The 26,525-nt window shown below is 37.1% G+C and overlaps 2 protein-coding genes and 1 pseudogene across 2 annotated transcripts; 1 reads left to right on the forward strand and 2 right to left on the reverse strand.

Moving 5' to 3' along the window:
• The first annotated feature begins 1,015 nt into the window (after positions 1 to 1,015).
• prr33 (proline rich 33) lies at positions 1,016 to 6,777 on the forward strand. The gene is made up of 3 exons (XM_043228359.1): positions 1,016 to 1,045; positions 1,341 to 1,391; positions 3,505 to 6,777. The coding sequence occupies exon 3, from the start codon at positions 3,520 to 3,522 to the stop codon at positions 5,038 to 5,040; it is 1,521 nt and encodes a 506-aa protein (XP_043084294.1). The 5' UTR covers positions 1,016 to 1,045; positions 1,341 to 1,391; positions 3,505 to 3,519; the 3' UTR covers positions 5,041 to 6,777.
• lsp1a (lymphocyte specific protein 1 a) lies at positions 2,738 to 26,057 on the reverse strand. Its single transcript, XM_043228361.1, is given in 14 exon segments — positions 2,738 to 3,360; positions 8,312 to 8,420; positions 8,564 to 8,644; positions 9,193 to 9,297; positions 10,454 to 10,594; positions 10,878 to 10,959; positions 11,636 to 11,679; positions 14,157 to 14,297; positions 14,493 to 14,754; positions 15,732 to 15,871; positions 15,963 to 16,338; positions 18,929 to 19,028; positions 19,031 to 19,074; positions 25,856 to 26,057. Coding segments are annotated over 14 exon segments (1,710 nt in total). The 5' UTR covers positions 25,915 to 26,057; the 3' UTR covers positions 2,738 to 3,334.
• Positions 5,390 to 6,415, reverse strand: LOC122330968 (annotated as a pseudogene).
• Positions 26,058 to 26,525: the final 468 nt, after the last annotated feature.

A 26,525-nucleotide genomic window follows, 5' to 3' on the forward strand; every position in this document is an offset into this window, starting at 1 on the left:
ACTGGTGTGTTTCCTACAGATACGATTTACTTTTTCATCGTAAAGGTCACTAATGTGTCATTTAAGTGCCATTCAATAATTAGTTGTGGCTCAGTAACTCTAAAGTTTATTCTCCATTGTTGATGCACATTCCTTGATGTTCCTATTAGTGATTTTTAGGCTGCCACTAACAATCCATACACAATCTTGAGCATATTTGAAAATGTAAATAACACGTTTACATAAATCAAGGGGTGATGAAAACTTGTACAACGGTTTACATACACCAGATTAGTGAATGCACCAGTTACATTATTAACATGTACCATTATTATGAGTTCTATGCTCTTCTCTTTAATAATGTAAGTACTGTAAATGTCAGCTTCATCATATATGCCTGCAAGATTGATGGTTATACCGTAACACACGAGCTCTCTTTTGTAATCAAATCAGATGTCTTTTTATTCCAACTGTCACTCCTTGTCAGAGGCTTCCATAAATATTTAGTTAGTTTACGGGATTAGGTTTCAACCAAGTTTAATCACACTTAGTGCTCATTTACACAACTATACTCAAACTTCGGATGCAACGCTGGCAATAAAGATGAAATAAGAAAAATCACTTTTAATCACTTTTATTTTGAAGTCCCGTTTGGCACTTCTGAAGAAAAGTTTTAAAAAAACAGTTCACGGTGGACTAGTGTAAAGATCTGGCCTGCAACAGCGCTCTAAAAGAAACTACTGCTGCTTCTTAACTGTAGGGGTGCTGTGCTTATAGATTGCGTAAATGAGGGTGTGCGTCTGGTGTCATGGGGGAAGGGGGCTACTTGGTGATATCTAAGGTGACCTGGATCCCCCCTGCTTCGCTGACGGTTCCCTCTACACCGTCACCACTCTCCGTGCATTCTGAGTAACGGACTCAGGGTTTTATTTTTGGACTGCTATGGAGCCTGTGCCTTCCATTTGAAGGAAGGGGGAATAGTTGAACTCAACATGAGTCTCCCGTTCTGACAGTCCAAGCTGGGACAAGCAGGCAGCCGCGGACACCCTGAACAGCAGACAAACAGGTATAAAACCAGAAAAATGTGCATGAAATTTGATATTTTTTGTGTTCTTGATATTATTAAATTAATGCCTAGTGTGGAAGTGCATGACATGTCTGTACTGCGGGAAAAAGCTTTAGCAGTTTGTTGCAGGATATCTTGACTGGTGGGTGCATAAGGGATTGTAACATAGCAATGTGAAACTAAAATTAATAATACTGATATTGGTTTGCCTGTCACCATGTTTACATCTTTATTAAAATGCAGTTGCTTATATTAAAGGATATGTATAATAAATCATACATGTTTATATTTACAGGGGACCTTGTCTGAAGTGTCTTCAACTGTCTTCTGTTACAGTCATCTCTTGGTAAGTTATCTTTTTTTAAGAACAAGCGTGCATATTACCACAGAGCATGTATCTTTACATGTACAATAATTACTTTTTCACCAGGTGGTTGCTAAGAAGCAATTGTACTGTGCATGATTTTACTGCTCTGCTATTCTTGCCCTTTCCTCTTTTGAACTTGCAACTTGGAAATTTTCCAAACTGCCCAGCCTACCAGGGCCTTAAAAGGACGACCTCCTCTCATATGGTTCTTCATGTCACTCTGGGCATGGGGCTTCTTATACAAACCTTTACAGCTGGCCTACATTTCCACTATTGCAAAAAATATGTTGTACAGACACAAAATAAGTCAATATGTTTAATATTTTCCTTAAAATGTTCTTTAGTCCACGGATTTCATTTATTTTAATTTTGTAGTCAACAGCCCTAAAATAAGATGACAAATTGCTTATGCTATAACTTGTTTTGTGAGAATATATATATCAGATTTTAATAGAATGTTTTTAAACTTGTTTTAAGCAAAAATATAACTAAATTTAATCTTGTATGCTTCTTATATGCAGAGAGAAGTAGATTTATTCTTACAATTATGCTTTCCCCAAAATGCTTATGAACCCACTGATTCATAACCTTTATATATAGTTATTTATGATTTAAATGATTGCATAAATATCATTTATTAATAGTCCAGTCTTAAAGCTAAATATTCTCTTAATGTTTCATAAATAAAAAAGAAGTTTAATAGATATATAAAAAGAGTATGAAAAAATTTAAAGAAGCTCTGTGATATGTTGATTGTCGTCAACAGAAACCACTGAATCTGATTGATAGTAAATGTTCAGTGATTTATTATGTAATTTAATGTAGCTTCTCCACCTATGGCTAAAGCAGTGACTGCTTGGCATTGGTTTACAGTGAGGGTGGAAAGTGGCACCACACTCTGTGACATGGAGCAGGTGACTTGCTCATTTGCTTTCACCCTAAAATTAGGCCAAGGAGCTATCCTAGATGTGTTGTGGAAGTTTACTGCATGGGAACATGTCATTAACTGAGACATTGTATCAAGTGAAAACTGTTCTGATATTTCCATTTTACACTGAGAGTAAGCAGCCAAAAGCCAAATTAAGAATCATACAAAATATCAAATTTATTGAAAATAAAAGCTGCAATTGCCTATAAATGACATTCTCATTTTAACCATTCTTAACACCATTGGGTAGCAAAATGCTCATACCTAAACAAACATGTTTATTTTAGTATTATAAATATGATAAATGGAGTAATTCCAGTGTTTTCATGAAAACAAAAAGTGTAGTCAATTATGCTTTATGCAAAACTATGAATAACAAGAGCTGAGAGGTAGTAAATCGGTGTCATATTTGTAATAAAATATGACAGTAAAACATTGGTTGTGGCTTAAAATGAATAAGAATAAGCTGCAGGAATGTTGAAATATGTTTTTGGATTATTCTACAGTTCATCTATTCAAGTCTATATAAATCAAACAATGTGCCATAGTATAAAAATAGCATAGATAATCAATATAAAAACAGTTAACAAAAGTCATGACTTTGTTCTATTTGACATTCACATTCAGTTTATACTCATACTTTAGAAGTACATTAGAAGAAGTTAAAAGTGGGCATAATATCAGCACAAATACTGCAGGCGATACTGCGGAAGACTAAAAGAGACTAAAACTTTATATTCTGTTGCAATCAGTCAGATTTCTGAGAATGATACATGTGTATATATATATGTGTGTGTGTGTGTGACAAATAGATTGTAGAAAAACATATCAAAGCCATGCCATTAGAACAGTCAAAAATGGAACCATCATAAAAAAAACAACACAAACAATGTCATTCTAATTGTTACTTCCATATGTTTTGAAAAGTTGATAGAAATATTGTACTACATATATGTCAATTAATGTGTTCTTGGTGAATCAGGAAAGAAATTCCTCACAAGTGATCGCTGGAAAAATCACCTGAAAAAAATAGAGAAAACAACAGTATTAATGAGCAAATCTTTTTGCTAATTTATTTTTTGATGCCTATTTTTGGAATGGTTTGCAGCTTTTTATAAGCGAGAACATTCATTGTACACAATAACTGTTATTTCTTCGTTTCAGGGGGCTGAAGATTTAATGGCTGTCAATATTGGCAATGCTGCCCAGGCAGGCCTGCTTTCCCAGCAGTACCCCCCACCTTTGTTTCCCAAACCTGGGAAAGAAAATGTCCGGCTCCAGAAACTACTCAAGAAGACAGCGAAGAAAAAAGCTGCAGCCCAGGCCTCACAACCTTCGGTCCCCTTCCGCTCAAGCCTCTCTCCAGTAAATGAAGCAAGCCCTGACCTGGAGCACAGTGATCACTCAACTCCTCCTAAGACTCCAGAGACACCTTACTACATTGGCACGGTACACCCACGCTTCAATGTCCGACCACTGTATCAGCATGTGTCGTCTCCTTATCCTCATCACAAAGGATTCACTTACGGCAAGACGGCAAGGTTTTCACCACAACCATATGCGGCTCCCCAACACCTATCTCCAGCATTTCCATACACAGCCTCACCAGTACCAGGACTTGACACACATGCAACTGTTCCAGTCACTATTCTACAAACTTCACAAAGAGTTGAGGTTAGCTCAAATATTACTACTCATGTAACCTCTAAATCTCCAGGCCCTCAGCCAGTGACTGTAAATGTTTCTAGAACAGCAAAATCACTGTTTGAAGTTCCTCAAATTACCAATTACACAGCAAGGTCAGTAGGTGTGAGAACACCTCATGCATCACCAACAAGGAGTAAAACACCAACTGCAGAGTTACTGAGAGGCCCAACGCCAACATTTGAGGTTAGAAGGATAGTGACACCAACATCTGAAATAAGAAGAGACAGAACACCAACCAGAGAGATCAGAAGGGTTACAACACCAACAGTTGAAGTCAAGAGGATTACAACCCCAACTTCAGAAATAAAGAAAAGTCAAACTCCAAATTCTGAGGTCAAGAAAGAGACAATTCCATCTTCTGAAATGAAAAAGATCAGTGCTCCTGCTTCAGAGACGAAACAGGGTACAACTCCAACTCTTGATGTAAAGGGGGCTGCAACACTAACAAGAGTAAAGACACCAACATTTGACTTTATCTCAACAAAAACACCTTCAGGGCGTTCCAAGACACCTTCAGATCATGTGTCACGTGTTAGAGCACCTGTGATTGAGATTTCTAGACCAAATCCACTTTTATTTGCTGTGTCTCCTGTGCACATGGAGGGCAGAAGATCCAGAACACCAACCTCAAGTTTGACCGGTCCACATGATGAAATGCATAAAATATCAAATCAAGTGAATAACACCAGTCACTCAGAAATTTTACAAAATGGGGACATAGTTGTCAAATCAACTGAACCCTTACAAGAAAAGCTGGATAAGGCTACTGAAAACCTGTCAAAACTTGAGTCATCAAAACCAAAGACCCAAATACAGGAAAGCCCAAATGAGCAGTCAAAGCCTAAAACCCCAACAACACCCAAGATTGAACCTGCAGAGCCTGTTTTATCCTCAGTTGTGCATCAAAAACATTATCTAGAGTCTCTCCATTTGCAGGTCAAAGACCCAAAACACCAACAGCACCTAAATCCAAACCAACATACTATGGATTGACTCCTCTGAATATGTTGCCCATGGAGGAATAAAGAGTTACACACCAAGTTTTAGCATTTCTACAGCAGCTGCACAACCAAGTGCAGAGGCAACTCATCTTCAATGCAGGAACTAATAGTACCTCAACCTGATGCAAATGTGACCATGATGAATGACAAGACTGAGGTAAAGCCTAAAGAACAAGTTGAAGTTCAGCCACCTCAGGCTGGTGTTGTTAAAGAAGAAACTGCTGTGGTGGCTCCACCTCCAGAGGTTTCAAAGTTAGCATCTGAGCCAGAAGCAAACTCTGTAGGGAACATTCCCAAGTCAACTGTGCCAGAATTAAAAGCAGAAATTCTTGATGTTAAAATTCCAACTATTGTGGTATCTGTCGCTGACACACCACCATCAGAAGCGAAAGCTGAGCCAATAAGTACTGTGACTCCAAGAGTCAGAACTCCAACCTATGGATCTCCCAGACTTTCCCAAATGACACCAACCCCTCCAACTGTGAAGGTAACTCCGAAATTGGAAAGTAAGGCTGCGCCACTATCTGACCAAGATGTGGGAAAGCCAGCCCTTCCAACGGTGTCAGAAAGTAAAGTTAATGCTGAAAAAACCAAAGTAACAGAGAAGCCAACAGAGGCAAAAATGTCTTTGTTAGAGAGAATTAAGAAGCAGAAGCTGGAAGCTGCTTCTTCTGAAAAACCTTCTGAAAAAGAAGAGGTTAAAGAGGTGGTTCAGCCACTGGCTAAACCAAAAGAAGACCAAAAGGACCTTGAAACAAAGGACACTGAACCTGAAAAGGTTAACAAAGTGGAGACAAAGGCTAGTCCCCAACAGGAGATCAGCTCTGCCATGGAAAAGAAGGAGGAGGGTGAGGAAGGCTCCTCCTCAACGGCAGAGCCTGTCTTGAAGGTGATGCAGAAACCAAAAGGCATGAAGTCAAAACTCAGTGGCTGGTCTCGCCTTAAGAAACATATGGTGGTTGAAGCAGAGGAGCCCAAGTTTCCAGAGGCAGATGCGGAGCCTGCATCAAAGAAAGATGTCCCTGCCAGTGCTGATCAAAATGTAAGTGAAATGCAAAATTCTGAGGCCGAAGCAAAGCCTACTGACAGCCAGGACAATAGAGACTCCCCAAGGGCAGTAAAAATGTGGGATGCTGTCCTCTTCCAAATGTTCTCCACCAAAGAGAGTATAATGCAACAAATTGAAGCCAATAAAACCGAGGAGCAAAAGAAGATGGAGGCAGAAGAGAAAACGCCAAAAGAGATTCCCACATTTGCGCATCGTTTGCCAGTTCTTCTGTACAGCCCACGGTTTGATGCCAGACGACTAAGAGAGGCAGCTTGCGACCAGCAACAAAGATTGCAACAGTTTTTGAAATGGGACTCATAGGCGCAAAAAATAAAGAAGAAGAACCAAAAGACTTTAATAGAACAGCTAAAGGCTTCAGTACGTCTTAAAGCACTGACGTCTAACTGGATAACATATAAATAATGGGCAAGAATGTTGTTAGCTTTCATTGCGATGATAGAGTTCTGTTTATTATCCAGTCCAATTCTTTATATGCTTTTATAACTTTACAACAGGTCAATTGGCAAGTAAACAAAAAAAATCATCTGTCAGATGCACGGTAACTTATTTGCAGTAAGTTATTGCCCACTTGTCAACTGGCATCAACCATTTAAGCTAATTAGAATATTGAATAAAGACATTATTTTGAATCTTTTAAATTAAAGAGTTTATTGCTTAAGACTTTCAAAGCTTATCTCAGCCTTTTTTAAGAGCATGTTAAATATTGTTAAATATCATCCCTGAAACCTTCATAAAGTAAATAAATAAAATAATAATTTAGCTGATTTAATAATAGAAAAATATATCACTCCAACCTTCCACAAGAAACAAAACCAGCAAAAATCAAGAGAGTGTTTTGGGGTATGAACATATAATATATATTGCAGGGTTTAGGCATCAAAAATTTTTAGTTAACCTACGATATTTTTTTTTTTTGCATTACAATGAAATATGCCACACCTTTTTCTCAGCAATATTTTCCTACAGACAGTTTTCTATGGTGCTTAATGGGGCGTAAAAAAGGGACAAATTGCTATTGTATGTTTTTTTTATATGTAGGGACAATTGAGAGTGAGTTTTAGGTGGGAGGGCAAGTGGAACCATTTAACTCCGGAAGAAGGAATTAAGAGATAGTATAAGAAAGAGATGTATACAGTAAGTATGCTAAGTTTTGGAAATTTGTTCTAAGCCTTAGTAGTACAGAAAGCAAGGCATGGCGCACTCTGCTCTGCTGCTTTACTTGTTTAGTGTTGACAAAGAGCTTTCATTGATGGAGCCTCAAAAAGGCTTTCCAAACCTTAATATAAATGCTCTCATTGCTTAAATGTGATTAAACGAATAACAGTGAATGCTGATTGTCAACTCCGACTCATGCATGTTCTTATTTCAGGCTTAGTTCATGTTAGGTTTGTAGGCTTGGCCTTTTCTGCATGCTTGTCTTTTGATGCAGAAACCGTCAGACTGAGAATACTCTCTCTTTACTGATGCCGATGTGTATAATGCTTTGCATTCTAAGGTGCACTGTACTAGATTTAATGTTATTTTATATATTTTTTTAATAAAATACCTGTTTTGAGAGAGGATATTTTGTATCACTACTTTCATGGCACTAGCCATTGAATGAAACCATTTGCATTGTGTTAGAAGCTTGCTGTGATTTGTTTGAGCCTATATTATCAATATATTATGTGTATGAAAAATCTGTGAGATTTCAAGATGTGAAGTATTTTCAGGTGTTGTAAGATATAGTCTATTTCGAGTTCTCAAACCTTTTGAGATATTTGAGATAGCATCTTAACTTTTTATATGATATTCAAGAATGTTTTAAATTAGAACAATGACATGATTGATATATTATTTTAGTTAAATAATTGAGTCGCTCTGGGGTTTTTTTTCTTTTCAAAGCTTTCTAAAAGCTTATTTTATGCCCTAATGTTACAACAGACAGTATTTTAAAAGAAATCTTAGCTAGCATGCTACGTAGCTACTAAGGTACTGGCCTGGCAGCTAGTTAATATTAGATTACATTACTTAGCATGCCTCTGTTGGCCTGCAAAAAGGCACTGTTCTCTTTTTTGGGCATTTTTTATTTAAGGAAACAGCATTTTTAACATTTGTTTAAGTTATTTTGTACATTAGCTCATTAAGCAAGCTAATATACATGTGAACTGCTTTGTTAGCTTTAAATGATGTAAAATAGAAGAAAGCGCCTTACTTGTTTTTCCATTCGGGTAGACACTGTAATAATCACCCTCAGTGGAAATCTTCTCGTATTTTCCGTGGCCTGTCACAACAAACTTGTACCGTTTACTTGAAGAGGAGCCCTGAAAGGTATGTAGAAGAAATTGTGAGAGTGACATTATGTGGGTTTATTTGTACAAGATTAATTCATTTTAATATATATATATATATATATATATATATATATATATATATATATTATTTTTTTTTTTATCTGAATATTTACCTTTCCTCCCAGTCCTGACCTCTCTCCTGTAGAACATTCTCCAATAATTTCCCACATGTTCTTCTTTTTTCTGCAGAACATCTCCAGGTTTAACATCCTGAAATGAACATTAGAACGCATTAAGATTGACTCCCAATATCCTTTTATGGAATAGCTGAAGTCATTATTCATCATTGCGTTAAACTCAAGCTCCAGATTAACCTGTTTCTTTAAAGTCATTAAGGTTCTTATCGTGAACCAGATTAAAATTTAACTCATTGCATTTATTGAAATTATTTTTTCGTCCTTTTAGAAACTCAAAGCTTTAATCCCCATTCGTTGCATAAAATTAATCATGTAGCCTTTATTCTGGTTTTCTGATCTAGATGTAATGATCTGAAGGGTTTTTTTATACATGATGATTAATTAACTAGATTTGGGGAACCTAAGTGAACTTGCAGTAGCTCATTCTACCACAAGGCGGAAACATAAATACCTTTTGTTTACTGTATATATTATTTTTTACTGTAACATTAATAAAATATGGCAATGAAATTATTAGTTATTTTTTCCATTCCGCCATATTACAAATACATGTATCTCCCCCCAGCACATTGGTTACTGTCTAAAGATTTTCAATGCTCATTAACAGACTTACAGATGGTGTGGAAGGAGTGTCTGTTCCCGCCTTCAGGACTTCCTTTCACCCATTGGTTAATCAGGTTCGATACACCCACTTTCACGCAGTCTGTCTCCTAAAATATATAACCGTTACAGTTACTGAGTTACAAATAATCTAAAGGATTTTCCTTTTTGTATGTTTTAGTTTTGCCCTCATATGTTTATGGAGTGGTGAAGCACAATTCATAAGGTTATGATTGACTTGGCAAACATTTCCCAAGAATTGATACACAAGAGCTTCACATTGATGGTTGTTCATGTGCGTCAGACTCTGGCAAGCCGATAGCGTGGGTGTGAATGTGAGAGTGTAAAGAGCAGATGTTGTTCCACGCTACATGACTACATGACCTATTTCACGCTGAAACACTAGGGCCACCTCTTGACCTTCAAACTTGCACAATCTGAAACTCATTCAAAGCAATAATAGAAGTGCCCTGACATCACTGTTTTTCTTCATAATATTTAAAGGGCTGATATGAAACAGCTGATTTCTTATTAGTTTGACATTTTCCTGAATGCTTCCTCCACTAGTACTCTCAAGTACAGAACACGGAGCATTTTTATGATTTTATCATGCTTTAAAGGTTTTGCGTCCTTTGTAAGAACGACCAGTACAATCTTAAAGTTTGTTTTTTCCAACCAGGTCTCATAAAAATATGTACTGTGCCTTGCTGCACATTTAACCACAGTTTCAAAGAAAACAATTCCACTGAGTGGCAGTAAAACACAGGTTCAATATGTGAACCCTGGCACATTTTTATTACGTTGACATAGGTAACTATTGCTGTTTTTATTACATTGCTTCAGTTACATATTGCAATGGTTCAAAATTCAAATATCCGTGGACTGTTTCTAAAAGTTAATGCTTTTTCACGTTGACCCTACACCAAATCCAACCCTAAACCTACCCGACAGTGATAACAAATGCAAAACTAATATCAAAAGGAATTTGTTGTGCGAAAATTAAGCTTTATTAATCAAAACTCTGTACATTTGTGTGAAAAGGAATAAAAGGTGTCAGAGTTTTACTGCCTCTAGTGGTCATTTCTTTTGGAAACTGCAGTGATAGGTACGAGTTGGTATGTATTTCGCGTCTCGCTAAAAAAGTGCACCAAGGTATGTTTATGTCATGAGACCAGGTAGGTTTTTATTGGAAACAACGTGAAGGTAAGTGAGTGATCATAAAGTTTTCTTTATAGGTGCAAGTCAGTGAATGAAATGATTTCTGACCTTCAGAGGCGATCCTTTCGGGCTGCTTTGACTCCAGGCCTCTCCTGCTTCAAACAGGTTTTTCTTAGAGGCCACCGGAGCAGAGAAACCGGGCACGTCCACTGTCGCAGACTTAGTCAATTTTGCGTCTTTAGAAGAGATCTGCAAGACATTAATACAGTTAGGCTCAGTGAGTCAGAGCGATAAATTCGAGACAAATGTTGCAAATGTAGCAATAGACTGTCTCGGGAGGAGGTACATAAAGAGATCCCAATCAATCATTCTAAATATAAACCATCTGATCCATTTGTTTAAATGCTGCCAGAGACAGGCCTGATTTCTCTAAATAATGGTTTGATAATAAAATAAGAATTTACTGTCAAACACTTTGACATATATCAATACATAAAAACATAACAGCAAGATATAAGACTGTAAATTGAACCTCAATTGCATGAGTGTATTGTTCCAGTTTGTCATCAATCTTGGGCAGAAGAACAGGTCTCTGGGTCTTCTTGAAACTGTTACTGTTTTCGAAACAGAGTACTTCATTAAAAACGCTATCATAATTATCTATCGTTATAAGCATAATCATAATAAAACTGAGATAAAAGTAAAGCATATTGTGTTTATGAGTATATATAAAAAATGACTAAATCACATCATAAAATGAATCAAATTTGAAAAAATTCAATAAACTGAAAATGTAAAAACAAATGCTAAATAAATAATATAATAGTAATAATACTAAAATTAACAGGTAAAATGCATTGAAATGTGTTTGATAAGTTTGTGAGGCTACATATATCATAACAACACACATAATACATATTTACATATTTAAAAACATGACATACACCAAAAAATTATTTATTTCACATAGTGCCCTGAATGTTTTATGTGTATAGATAGCTCTAATTTTGATCTACCACAATATCTTCACACATCAGGAAAAGTGTACACATCTGGTAAAAGTTAGCAGTCCCATAAATCATTGCTGACAAGGCGACGGATTAACAAAGTATTACAGTGACCTATGCCACCTATGTCAATATTTACTTTTACGCAACAGCCATTTTGCCAACATACTTGTAAGTTTGTGTCAAGAATCTGCCATTTATAGTAAACTCACTGAGGCCAAGAATGTCAAGTAGATTTCTCCATTGAGTCGTTTTACTAATTTTATATTGTGAATGAACTCACCTCTTCTTTAAAGATCGATTCAAGGATTCAGTTCTCTCTGTGATCTGGAATTAAAAGATAGTAAAATTGTAAAAAAAAAAAAGTTACAAGCCGTCTTTGAAAAAAAACGAACCGTCATTATATTGACAAGTCCTCTGTAAAAACCTTTTAAAATATCTACTGTAATTTGTAACAACCAGAGAAATCCATACTGTAGTTCCGTTCGGTCTTTTCTCACTTCCTCAGATGAACATTGTACATGTTAACAAGCTCCTGTTTCAGACTAACAAAAGGATCCCTTGTGTTGCTGTTGGGCCCGCTGGCTTTTTAACCTCTGCTCACTGAGAATGTACTTTCAACTGTCAATCACTTCTGTTTCTTACGTAAATACAAAGACCGGCACGGGAAAACTCAGGGTCCCCAAAACACAGACTCCAAATCTCTACACAATAGTCAATAAGCTAAACCTTACCTTTGTGGTATCGTTTATTTCAGATTTATTATAAGTCTCATGGCGTTAATACAACACGCAATGATTCGTGCGCGTGTGTTTTTGCTAGCATATTGTTGTATGAAGCCATTATCAGAGTCGATTTCATATTTTGCGTAGATAAAATGCTATATCATAGCAGTGGATAAACACAAGGAATAGATACAATAACAGAAACACCTAACTTTATACTAGTATAATAAACTTAATAGCAGACACTGGGGCTTCATTTGTAGTTTTTGCACTCTTGAGGGGAATTGCGCAACTCAAGAAGAAAACACCTCCTGTTGTTTGCAAGTTTAGGATGTGGACATCTGCTTTGTCCTCAACAACTTTCCATAAAGGTTTAAGATGATCAGATAGGCTCACATCAGATCTCATAACGTAGGATTTTAGGAAAAACCTCAGCGCCGTAATGCTGCTTAGTTAGCTGCCAGTTGCGAAGGTGTTTTGGTCGGTTACTCTGTGATTACCCATTCAGTTCATTAATGAATATGTCTATGCAGAAGCTCTAAATATAATTTAAATAAATGTAAATGTAAATAAATATTTACAAGATATACAATAATGAAAGTTTTATATAAAGTTCATATATAAAACCACAGATCCTTTTACACACTGCAAAGCAAGTGCAGCAAATAAACAAATTAAACTCATCAAGCAGTTTTGGTAGTTAAACAACATAAACAAAAACATGCACTAAAAATAAATTAAACCAATTTAAAAGAATATTCCAAGTTGCAAAGTGAGGTTCTAATGACAATTTAATAACCAAGTTATTATCATTATTATTCGTTTGTTTGTTTTTACTAAATTACAGGTCATAATTATTTTACGTTATACTCAAAAACATGTTAATGTTTTGAACCTGGAATATTCCTGTAATCCTTATCTGGAAATACATATGCATGCTGTTACTTGACTCAAAATACGTGTTCAACGTTTAATGCACTCCAAACATGTGGGTATGTTCACAGCACAACAAGCACAAGCAACTTACAAAATAAAATGGAGCTTTTATTCTGTAAAAAAAAAGAACAGAATTATTTAGAAATGCTCATTTGTTGTGATTCATAGTGATCCAATAGAAGAATCATTAAACCTTCAAATAACCTTCTTTTAGCACTTCTCAGAAGAGATTTATTTTCCTTGCACTAAAGGTAACTTGTTGATATTGATGGTTTCATGAAGAAATTTTAATTTTGTACAAAACCTTCCACTGCACAAATGTTATTTATAGTGGAAAGGGTTCATTAGATTTTTAAAATGTTCTTTTAAGAACTGTTCGCTGAAAAGTGGTTTGCAGAACCAAAAATGGTTGTACTATGGGAGCGTAGGTTGAAACACATTTTGGGAGTGTAGTGTAATGGACATTTAATTCATCAAAAGGACCTTTTGGAAAGTTTCCATGGATGTTAAAGGTGATGCTAGTATAAAGAACCTTTATTTTCAAAAGTGTGCCATTAAGGAGCTCAGTTCTAGGAACTAGCCAGCAGTCATTCCTAGAGAATTAATTTCTCCTTCAGGCTGTTTTACTGGTTGCAGGCGTCCACCCGTGACGTCTTTATTTGTGCCGTTTACAAACATCAACAACCGGTGAATTCTAGAAGCTGTGTTCGGAGCTGTGTGCCGTGGGTTTCGTGGAAAACGGAGATGGAATGTAAACACGCAATTGAAAGAGCGTGAAAATCTGACTAAATCGCTTATGACAACTTGAGTTCCTATAGTGCTGTTTTAAACCCTACTCTAAAGTAGAAGCTAAATTAGTTCCTCTGAATGGAGGAGGAACATGCTTCTAGTCCCTGCGGAGCAAACATGCCAATAGTTCTATGAACTAAAAAAAGGTTCCTGAGGTGTGAAAGTAACTATAATTACCCTTATAGTTGGGAACCTTGGAGTACAATAAAAAAAAAAACAAATGCATGGTGATCAGTCAGTACCATGGTGTTTGTCATAGTTCAAGGGCGTTAAATACTGATACCATCACTATACTGCCATAGCAGGTGTTTGTAAGAAGAGGTTCAGAATGTTTATGCAGATATGTATAGTTACCTTGAAAGTTGGACTTATGGGGTTTAGAGGGTTAAATGGATCATCGCCATCTGTAGGTGTGATGTTGAGATTCTTCATTCTCTTCTCAGCTGCTTCCATCCTCCTCCTCTCAATGTCCTCCTTCATCTGTCTCTTGTCCTCCTGTAATTAATACAAAGCAAACTATGTTGAATGCCAATAAATACTGTTCTGCTGGAAGAAACCTAAATAGTTTATATAGATATTTTATAGTTCTATCATGACAACTCTTGGAGGGATTGGAATTGTGATGTACGACAATGTTAATGTGTTTGGTCTTTTGGGACTCGTCAGACAGTTTTTAATACCAGAACAAACCTCTTTCTTGGCAAGTTTCTGCTGTTCCTCTTCCTCTCTCTTCCGATCCTCCTCTTCACGAGCCTTGCGTCGTTCTTCTCTCTTCTTCTTCAGCTCCTCCAGCTCCAGCTCAGCCTCGGCCTGACGCTGCCGTAGGTGCTCCATTTCCTGGCTCTCCTTCTCCTGGTGGCTACGTCTGATCTTCTCAAGCTTCAGCTCGGTCTCCAGACCAGCCTGCATATCCTTCTTAGTCTCAGGGATCTGATCTGCATCTACAGTCCTGCTGGAAAAGAGGGGAGAACAGGAAAACTGGTTTAGTCTCAGGTGGCATGTTGGTCATTTCTATGAAACAATTAGTAATTATTACTATTGGATCAGCAAATATTCTGATTACATTACTTTATTGTTTTTCCACACGGTCTGTTATGTATGTCTCAGCTAAACTAAAATGGCACATATAAATACAAACAAATTGGTTGGTCAGACTTTGTGAAGTGGACAGTTCTTGGCCAGAATAAGCAGTAAAATGGGCCAGAAATGATGGTTTTATTTAAAGGTCTGGCTGTACAAGACTAGATATTAACTAACTCCCTTAACAGCATTTTAAAAAGTTCCTGGCACACATTTTTTTGGCAGCAAAAATATTAGGTCACGTCTATAACACATCTGACATAAGCGTCTAATTTTAACAAGATCGAACTCTGTGCTTATTTAACCCCTAAAGTCAGCTTAAAATGTTAGTCCTTTCTCACACCATTATTAAACAAAATATTAAACAACTATTTTGTCAATATATTATTTTTCCTTTGACTTTATTACAAAAGTTTAATTAATTTTTACTGTATTTTTGATCAAATAAACGATAAATGCAGTCTTGTAGAACAAAAGATATACCTTTGTTGACAAACACACACAAAGTTTACTACTGTATATAAAACATTTAGGTCCTAAAAACCTAAAAAAAGAGTTATAAACTTTTTTGATTCACTTTAAATGTTGACTACTGTATGTATGTGTGTGTGTGTGTGTGTGTGTGTGTACACATATATATATATATATATATATATATATATATATATATATATATATATATATATATATATATACACAACATACATCATACATTTACATAGAACATTGTAATGACTTAATTTTGATTAATTTAGTTTGATTTTCTTTGGGGAAAACGTGACCTAAGCATATCTTCATAAGATTTCCCCACAAACCTACAGATGCAGAAAGTGCATGGAAACAAGTTACCTGGGTGATCTTTTGGTTCTGACCAGATGTGATGTCATTTCCTCTGCAGCTGCCTCTCCATTGCCATTGGGCATTCTGTCTTGCTGTAGGAAGACTTTCGACATGTATGACACCTTCACCTCCTTCCTCTCCTCTTTAATCTGTGAGTGATAGTATTGATTTAGACATAGTAACGCACATGACAGGATGTTCAGTACTTACGATATTGTAATGTACTAATTTTCGTGGCACCTTGTTCTCCATCTGTGGTTTTATTTCCTGTTGTTTATTTCCTGTTCTTTTGCTGTCGTCATGCCATTCCTCTGGTTTCGGGCTGCTCACCCTCTCACTGATCTCCATTCGTCTTTCAGCGCTCCTCCTCATCTCTGGTCTTTTCTCCTCGTCCTCTCTGTCCTGTATTTGCTGATACTGTATGGAAGTGTTGAAGCTTTTGTCGTTTTGCCTAGATCTCTCTCTCACGTCTTTCTCCTCCTGTTGTAACTGTTCTCCACTGCCGTTTTCAGCCATTCTAGACCTTGTTCTCCGTTCCAGCTTCTGGGTCCAGTCACTAAAACCTTCATCCTCATCCACAGCAGTCGGACTGCTAGGTTTGAAGTCCCTTTCATAGCTGAAAAAAACATCACATTATATACTTTAATACATAAGTAAATACAATCTTATATGAGCCATTGCTTAGCAGGTAGAACATGTGCTGTGGTGCTCAAATAAAGATTTGAATCTTGCTTGAAAACTTAAAGGTATAGTTCACCTAAATTAAAATTACCCCATAATTTACTTATAGCCATCGTAGCCAAATAATTGCCGCTATGCACCAGCATTACCAAGCTTGGAAGAGCCAGGATAAATGTAAAAAAAACCTCTGCCTGTGTACATCTGAAAGAAGAAAGTAAAAAAAAAAACTGCCTGTGTACATCTGAAAGACAGCTTGGTAGTGAGTAAATTATGGAGTAATTTAAACTATTCCGTTAATTCACTTAAGAATAAATAAGGTAGCAACATTTTTGCAGGTTTAAATATTCCATCCTCACTTTTGAGATCTATGGAAAATGTACAATATATTTTTATATATGATGCAGACTCCATTACTTTGGAGTGAGACAGGAACGAGAAGCAGAACTATATCATCACATTCATAGGAATCTGGGCAAGTCAGGCATGAACGGCTTCAGCCCACCTGTGCTGGTGGTACTTCGACGAGAGAAACTATGCGCTGAAGTCACCGTGCCAGCCTATTAACACCAGAGCCCGACTTCAAACACGCTCCTTGCAAAACAGATGTGAACAGAGGTGCGTGTCACCATCTGACAGGTGCTGATTTGTTGTTGTTTTCCCTATGTTTGCCAAGGGCAGCCGGAGGATTTTGATGAAATGCCACGAAAGGTTATTGCATAATGGTGACTATTACGTGTGTGTGTATGTATATATACTTTTTGGTAGGTTTACGATTGGTGGGTTGATCGTGTTTGATTTGGCCGAGGAAAATTTCAAATGGTAAAATATCCGTTGACCGTATTGTCATTGTATGTTTGAAATGCAAACGAACTGTATTGTTGTTTAAATTAGATGAACATCACTTGCTTGGAAACTGGAAACTGACTATTGTTACAAGAGTAAATTTGTTTAAGGGATTACTTGTTTAAGAGTTCACAAAAGGTTTAAACACATACACCTGGACTCAAGCTCATGAAGTGATAACAGAGACCGTTTTTACTGACACCAACTGCCCCTCTCATCCTGTTCATTGCAAAGTCTTGAATTAAAATCTATTTCATCTGCCCAGGAGCTGCCGGAAAGGAATGCAAAACACATTCCACGAGATTATTAAGCAGATTTTCGGCAAAGCATGACGACTGAACATCAGCAATCAGTCAATACAATTCAACTGCGCAGTCATAAATCTCAATGCTTATTTACTACACCCAAGCTTATTGTACGAGCCCCGTTTGAAAACTTTTGCACGGCAATCCTTAAAACCTCTTTCCGTGTTGAACCGATCTAAAATGTTTTCGAAATGATTAATGTGTCTCTAAGCCAAGAGCGAGCCTTTAAATCTTCTCTGATCAAGGATAATTACAAAGTGGCCCTAGATGACCTATTTTCCGCTTTAAACAGGTTGACTCAGAAAGCTGTGTTTAACTTCACACATATAAAATATGTGGGATGTGAGGTCCGTAACGTTTCTCTGATTAAAAGCAAGGCGCTGTGGTGTGGGACATGACATTAACCCTGCTCCAAAGGCATGCTTGCTGAAAATTCTTCAGAGATTAGGTAATGTTGAGAGAACAGCTGTGCCACTGTATGTATGCACATGTAGGTTTAGCTGCGAGAAAAGGAGAGAGAAAGAAAACTAAACCAACCTTAAAAGCATAATCCTGACATGTAATAGGGTTAATCACATGATATTAATCATTTGTTTTCATCATGTGTCCAAAAATACATTAAAATTGCAACGTACAATTGTTTGTGTATTTATATATTTTAGCACGTTTTTAAGTTATGATTTAATTTGTAATTTAAAAAATTGCCAAAAAGATCTTTAAAGAAGAAATGAGTTCTTAATATTTATTTTTTTAAATAATAATAAAGCAGTGAAATATTAGTATCTGCAAAACATTTTCTGCCAAACAATGCAGAAACATGCAAAGAAACTATTCAAAACTAAAAACAAGAAACTGTACAATAAAGAGAACTAATGAATTAGTATAAAAAATATCAGATAATATGACATTTTTATAACAAGCAAAAGTTTGTTAAGATTGTAAAATCGTGTTGTAACTCCCAAAAAATGTTACTTTACTTTTTTTCACACTTGCTCATTTCATGTCATTTCCAAGTTTTTCTCATTTGTTGGATAAAAGCGTCCGCTGAAGGACTAAACGTAAATGTACTTGTCTCGAGAATGAAACCAACGTGACAACAAAGTACATTTCGCAGAACTTTGCGCATGTATTGAAACCAGATTTTTCCTTTATCGTGGACACTCTTATATTTGACCTTAAACCTAAACAAACTGTGGTTAGTTGTTTTGCATGTCGATCAAACGGTCTCCTTCTGTCGAAGTGGATGGCCAGAAAAATGAGAACCAGACATGTTGCAAGTCTGTATTTCCATATTTCACATGGAAATCTGCCAGGCAACAAATCATGCCTAACAAAACCCAGGTGAAGTGCGAGGAATAGAATGGCGTTCACACTTACAGGCCGGTCTCAGGTGGGTTTACACTGTCCTGAGGGGAACTGGCGGATCCAGACAGGCTTTGTTGATTGCGGAAGGCCTCCCGGGCTCGGCGTCGCCTTTTCTCTCGATCTCCTCGGCATCTTCGATACTTCGCTGAGCCGTCACTCTGCAGGAAGAGAAGCAAAACAAGTTACACCAGAAGACAGTCGTTTTTCTTTCTTGACCCATGTGAGAGCCGTGGTTGAATGATGAATGAGCCCAGAAGAGTGCTGTTGACTATGATACATGGATCTCTTCAAGAAATCTCTAACAATAGTTTGTTTAGTCCCTTGCTTGAGATTCAGAGCCAGTTGAACATCTGTTCTGGCATTCGACACCACCAATGCTTGACTGACAGAGACCTTGCAAACTCACACTCTAGAAGCTGAAGCATCTCTGGGTTTAGCTTGAAAACACACAGATATGCTCTTCATGCTCTCCATCTGGAAAAAGTAGGCCAAGCAACTAAATTTTTTTCAACTATAATGCTAGGACTTGCTAATTGTTTATGGTAGCACGCATTCATTTTGGTGTATGTTCAACTGAAAATCTTTTATTCACATTACAAACTCGTCTGGCTTTCTCTCTTCTGTAAGCCACACTAGAAGATATTTTGTCCATATTCTGGAAGTCAATGGGCTCCAGTGTTATTTGTTTTTCAAGATATTTTATGCTCTGTAGAAGCAAGACAGGCTTGGAAGGACAAGAGGGTGAGTCATGATTTTTGGGACTTAAGGATTAAAAGTGAACAATGAACAAAGTCAGTGACCCTCAGAAGAATTTCAGGCCAGGTTACAGCTGAGGTCACAGCTTGCTTCAATGACTTTACAGCTACCCATAAAAGTGTGTTGACAGATCAGTACTAATTCATCAACATTAAAAGTTCCAGTTATAAACGAAAAGGGTCTTCAGACTGATGCCATAGGTAAAACCTCCAAAACATTTTTGGAGTTCTTTTTTAATGATGGTGGTGAAACCGCCATGAAGAATCTATGTATAATGTAACCAAAAACATTTTAAATTGATAAAGAAGATAGCAACAGAAGAAACTACAAACTCCACAAAACTCCTTCATATGAACTCCGTTTCAAACGTGATTCTTGATTCAAAATGTATATGAGTTTGTTTCTTCATCAGAACAGATTTGGAGAAATGTTTGCTTCCAACTAAAATATGAGTCCACTATTCTTAATACTGCTTTCTACAGTTAAAAATAAATAAATGAATAAACAAAAAAAAAGTTGTGTTGTCAAAATCATGAGAAATGTGCACAGATCTACTACTGTTTACAGGCAAAAACCATTCTGGATGTAGAACAACTGTTGAATAAAGTTATAATTGTTGTCTTTGAGCAAAAATGATTCGTCGCTATGGAAAATTATTTTACATAACTATTTTACAGATGTCCTTGCTACATTTTTGTGCGTTAATCGCGATAATATGCTTGCTGTTTATGTAGAGTCACAATGTTCTCCAATTTCATCAAAAATATCTTAATTTGTGTTCCTAAGGTGAATCAAGGTGTTTGGAGCGACCTGTGGATGAATAATTACTGACAGATTTTTTGGATGAACCAACCCTTTAACTTGGGTATCTTGGGAATGTTTTCACTATTAAAAACTATGCAATTAAGAATTGTTCTGTTATTTTACAGTGAGCCACTGAAGAAAAGTGCTATCATCTTTGTGATCTAGATGATCATCACAGCTGCAGTTACCAATAGTAATAGTGGTGTTTTTTTACAAACCAGTTTCTACTCATAGCCCAACTACAATTAAAAAAAAAAACATCTGAAACCAGCCATACAACTCCACAAAGGGCTTATGGCAAGATCTGATGTGTCACACACAGTTCCCGTGCCTCTGATTATTATAGGCTGTTAATCGCCCAGACAGGATTACTTCATTTTTTTGGCAGAAGCCACGTGAATGATGTCAATCCTGCCAGTGATGTCATTCAATATCTGATTTATTTACCACTATCAGCCCGATTATGTAGCCTGCTTTCTTTTTCCTTCATGTCTGGAAATACCGTTTTCCAAGAGTTATGGAAGTGAAAACACATTTTCAGTCATGGTGAGCATATTGTCAAACGCAGACTGACAAAATGTTTCTCAGGCCCATTTCTGAATTAAATGGAAACAATAAAGAGAGAGAGAGGGAATGGGGAAAGAAAACAAGAGCCTGGCTTATATTCAGCATGTATCACCTCCTGACAATGTGTTGACTAAACTTCCACAGCCTGGTGCCCTGAGGCTGAAAGGATTTGGAGGGCTTGACGGATTGGGAAATGTTTTTCGCCATTGTTGCCTGCCATAATTTGCCACAGCCAAGTCTGGTCTTGCAGAGCACCGACTGAGCTAGATTGGTCAGTCTCAAATGGGTCACATAGAAGCTGACCTCCGACCTGAGTTTCCCTTTCCAGCTCTTAACCTTAATTATTAAAGTAAAACTGCTCAGTAAATGTCAGTTGTTTGATATATGATCTCCAGACTGTTATTGCTGGTGGAAGGCTAAAATTAATGGCTCACCCAAAAATGCTAATTCTTTTATTATTTACTGTCATCATGTTCCAAACCTATGGCTTGAATTTTTTGCAAAACAGAAATTGAGATATTTTGAATAAATATTTGTAATATATGTCAATATTTTTATGTTCCACAGAAAAAAAAATTGCATACTGGTTTGAAACAACAGGAAGGTGAGTAAATGATGATGATCTTTTTTTTTGTACTACTTTTAAACCCTGTTTACACCAGCAACATTCATAAAGTTGTCATTGTAATGTGACCTACCGACACACTTATGTGTTACACACTTTAAACTCCTCTCACCTGGCCTCGTAAACTGTCCTTGTACACTCCAGAATTGTTTTCACCTGTATAGTGCATATGATATTGGGATGGAGCCAAAGATTTCATTATTTTGGTGAACTGTCCCTTTAAGTCCTGTTTACACTGACAGCGACAAAACAACTAGAAGGCAGAAGCACATGGTAAGTCTTGTGTTAAATGTAGACAATGGACGTTTCAAAAAGAGGTAAAAGTTACTGAAGAAATCGTTTATTACCGAATTCAAACGATCGCGGCGTTTTGGCGCTCGTTTATTTGCCGCTCTTTAACTCGCGCCTCGAGTTTAAATGGCAGAGCGAAGTGAACGATCGTCTCTAACAGTTTACTGCTGGTTGCGAATGAAACCTTGGATGTGAAGAAAGGTTGGTCTGAAGGGTATGTTACAATCTACTGAAATGTATCGACGTTTTACCTGCTGAAAGACGTAAATACAACGTGGAGCATAAACGTAATGAACGTTACTTCAACGAAGTCATTCAGTTTTGTTAATAAGCTCGAAACAAAGAACGCTGCATATACATATACACTACTACCACATCCCAAAATTCACTATTAAATAGTTACATGTACAAAATAGGGTTTGGGTATTTTAGAGGAAATTTCAACCACAGCATTCAGAGGGTTGAAAAACACCTACAGTTTATATGACCAGTGCCAGCTGTAATTGCAAAAACACTCACGTCCATATTAACGTGTTCAGTTTTTCCATCTCAGACTAAAGTGAAGGGTAAAAAAGTAACTGTTGTAGGACCGTTTTCTTAACTTCACTCTTCACCGATCCCCTTTGCAAGAAAGAGCAAATCATTTCTCTTAATTGAAACCATCTAAAAGTTCCTTTTGTTCTCGTTTAAGTCCTTGTTTTGTCTTTGCTTTTGATGGATGCTGTTATTTGCTCCTCTCTCATTTTGCATCTGCATTGAAGGGCAGCTGTGAGGTTTATTGACTCTGCGAGTCGGATGATGTCATCTTAGGGACAGATTTAAAGAGCAAAGGAGATTTATTTTCCCAGGCACGTTAGCATCTTCCTACTGTCAGTGTGTGGTCGCGTCACTGAGGACCTGACATATGTTTCCCAGTGTTCCCTGATCGGCTGACGGCATTTCAAGCGCTGATCCAAGCCGTGGAAAGTTTGGCGTTATGAATCACGAGAACTGAAATATCTATAATTATGTCGTTTAACGGGAGAGCTCAAAAGATGGTTTACTTCCTAGCACACTTCAAAGAGAGAGGACAGGCTCATATGCGTTTTGAAGATGAAATATTTGATTCTGTGCATTTCAGTAGACCATGGGTAGACACTTTTTTATTATTTCGGTTAATTGATTTATATACTAACCCTAATTTTCATTCTGTCCCATTTACCATTGCCTATAGAGAATATCCTCAGGTGGCACATCTTACCCCCACCCCCTATATACTCCTCTAAATACTCTTGTAATGCTTAACTAAACATAACACGGTGACCTTAGTGTTTATTTAACTCTGCTGCCTAAAACCTTCGGAAAAGCACACTTCCACAGGGATGGTAAAGTTTATTCCCCCTTTCAGTCAAACGGCTAAACCCCCTGCATTCCAGCAGCTCTTATCAGAGTATCGTAAATAGAAGAGCGGCTCACGTTAAAGTCCATGGATCAGGGGGTCATGGCTTAGACAACAATTAGAGAAATTTTTCGAGCAAGTAAAAAACAATGGTGCGAAATGTGTGTGTTACAGAATCAACACCTAAAAACTAAAAACTGACAGCTTGCCAAAGCAGCAGTGGCAGAAAAATGGAACAGAACTCAGTAATCGATATTACGGAAGTTTTTTTATAAAAACGAATAATTTTTTTCATTACAACTGCAAATGGCATGTCTTACAATTTTTACCTTTTTTCTCAGAATTGTGTGAGTTATAACTTTTCCAAGTTTGCATCTCCACTCTTTTTAGGGCAGTAGCGAATTTCCATTTTCCAGTTCTGACTTTATTCTTAAAAATTGCTTTATTCTTAAGACTATTTTCCTTCGGAAATGCAGTTTATATCCGCAGTAAACTCACGTTTAAATTTTACGGCTGTTATTCATTTATAAGTTTTCTATTTTGTATCTTGAGCAGCACAGCAGTTCGTACATTTTTTACGAGGTGGCTAATTCGTACATTTGTGCTCCATCGCAATTCGCGTGAATTTGTACAAATGAAATAAGCTTAACCCCGCCCCAAAACCAACCCGTCACTGGGGTTTTCGACAAACCGTACAAAATAGTATGCGTGACGTCGTATGAATTCGTACGAATTAGCCACCTCTTGTCTTTTTTTATTTTTTCTTCAAATTTAGACTTTCTTCTCAGATTCGTGAGTTTACATAATAGTGAAGTTTTATTATCATTGTTTTATTTACAACTTTTTTTCTTTTTTTTGCTGGATTTCCAGCAGCTGGTGTCAGTTTGCCATACCGTGTGTACTCTACAATCTGCAGGAGTTGTAATGGTTTTCAAAATGCTGCTACAAGTGTATACAAAATATTGTATAAGCAGCGTCGTAATTGACGTATCCGGTGTGCGTCTCAGCAAACCACACGATGGCTCTGATGAATGTAGGCCGTTAATAGAAAGCAGCTTGCTGAGTGTGAGAAAAGGCTGTTTTTGGCAGCTCTGAAAAGCTTTGGGGAAATAAATCCCGTCTGCCATTAATGCAACCTGTTTGCGCACCTGATCCATCTCAAATCCTCTCCGTACACAGCGTACACTTCCACGGAGGTTACATTTAGTCTTTTGCTGTACGTGTGTATGCTATTAAAAATGAAACCTCTGTCATCATTTACTCATTAAACCACTTATTTTGTGTTCCACCGGAGAAAGGTAGTTATAGGGGTTTGACTTGGTGGGTAAACAATCATTTTTAGCTGAACTAAGCCGTTTTTTTGGACAGTCCGACGTGTTTGTGTTTGTGTAAAAACACAGTCGGCTAGTTTTAGGCATTTGAATTGGTTTATTGCTTCAACGTTTACAGTAAACTAACTACAGTTTTCTACCTAAATTATAGTTGGTTTGCAGCACCTTTACAGATAGCCGGTCATATTGCTGTGTGTCACAATAAATGTCAACGGGTCACGTGTTTAATTAAGGGGCCTGGGTGCCCTCAACCCTCCCTTCCTCCCCCGTCCTGTCCCATCATCCATCCACAATCCCGCAGCACCTCTGGAAGAAACAATAAACTCTCTTCTGGAAACCTAACAACATTCCAGTTTATAAAAGTCTCTATAAAGAAGATGTAATAAAATGTGCATTGAGCTATATATCTATATATATATATATATATATATATATATATATATATATTGTTTATATATATTGTTTCGTTCAGTTTCTTTGCTTCAAAGTCCATTTTTTTCTAGTTTATACCCTGCATTATCATTTCACAGTTTTGTCCTCTTTCCCTCAGAATTTAGACTTTTTTCATACATCTCAATTCTGACTTCTTTCCCTAATTGCGAGAAATAAATTCTGAATTGCGACAGAAATAGTCGCAATTACAATTTATCATTTTCACCCTGTGGCAGGAACAAGCTTTCATATTCATAACTTATTCCATCTTATAATTGATCGATTGATTTATTGTAACGTTTACTAGTGAATTGTGGGGATATCCCTACAGTGTAATTTACATATTCATATTATTTCTCCACAAACCTGTTTTAGACGAATAAAAGCAAAAATGCAATTACATTTTAAAATCAATAATTTTGCTAAAAAAAATGTCTTTCAGGAAACTTAATGTTACCTTCGTGTATAAAAGTGAAACTATTTAAAGTTCATTACTCAAATGCAAAAAAACGTCTGGTCTCCCCATAAGAAAGGATGACAGGTCCTTAAAGAACATAACATGGCATTGAAATACAGGCTGTGGTGACATATAGTGCATTAAATATTAACATGAATCCCTTCCAATTCAAACAAGAATAAAAAACGTTCATTACCTTCATTAAACTGACAAGAACAAAGGAAACAAAGCGCACGTCCATCCTAACACCTGAGGTCTCATCTGCAAGCTTTAAGTGATTCGATGAGAAAGTTCTCACCTCAGAAGGTTCTGCAAGCCTTGCTTGCTGGAGCTTCGTCTCGTGATTGCACTTGACATTGTTCTTTCTTCTCCGAGCTTGGAATTCTTGGAGGGTTTTGTATTCCGTGGAATCTGATTCACAAACGCTGACGTTCTCTTTCCTCAGACACTCAAGCTTTTGAGGAGAGATCCACGCGGCACTCGGTCTGCTTTCAGACACTGGCTTTAGTCACACTCTTGTCCCCTCCTCCTCTCCTCCCTCTTGTTTTTTTTTTTTTTTTCCTCCCTTTCCTGCATGTGGTTCTCATTGAGAGCGCTCAGACCATAACCTAACATCTTTTCCCCCTCCTTTTCCCTCTTTTCCAGGGTCATGTGGCCATCCCAGGGGAAAATGTAAGTTGATACCCCCACCCCATGCTATGAATCCAGCCCCCCACAAGACCCCCGTCCTGAACCCAGAACTCAATCTCTCTTTACCGGTGTTTACATTGCTAACAAAGCCTTCAGACATGCTTACTAACAAACTCCAGCAAGCATTTTCATACTTGCCATTGTTTGTCTCCTATACCTGCAGTATTAATCTTACTGGATGACAATTACACTACTGTTTAACAAGGTTAGTGAGAGTCGTACTTTTTAAAGAAACATTTTTTATATGTTTGTTCATCAAGGATGGATTTAGTTTATTA

This window comes from Puntigrus tetrazona, chromosome 25, assembly GCF_018831695.1.
Source record: "Puntigrus tetrazona isolate hp1 chromosome 25, ASM1883169v1, whole genome shotgun sequence".
Classification (NCBI taxonomy): domain Eukaryota; kingdom Metazoa; phylum Chordata; class Actinopteri; order Cypriniformes; family Cyprinidae; genus Puntigrus; species Puntigrus tetrazona.

Coding starts and splice junctions, on each gene's coding strand:
- prr33 (XM_043228359.1), top strand. CDS start 3,520: ATGGCTGTCAATATTGGCAATGCTGCCCAGGCAGGCCTGCTTTCCCAG.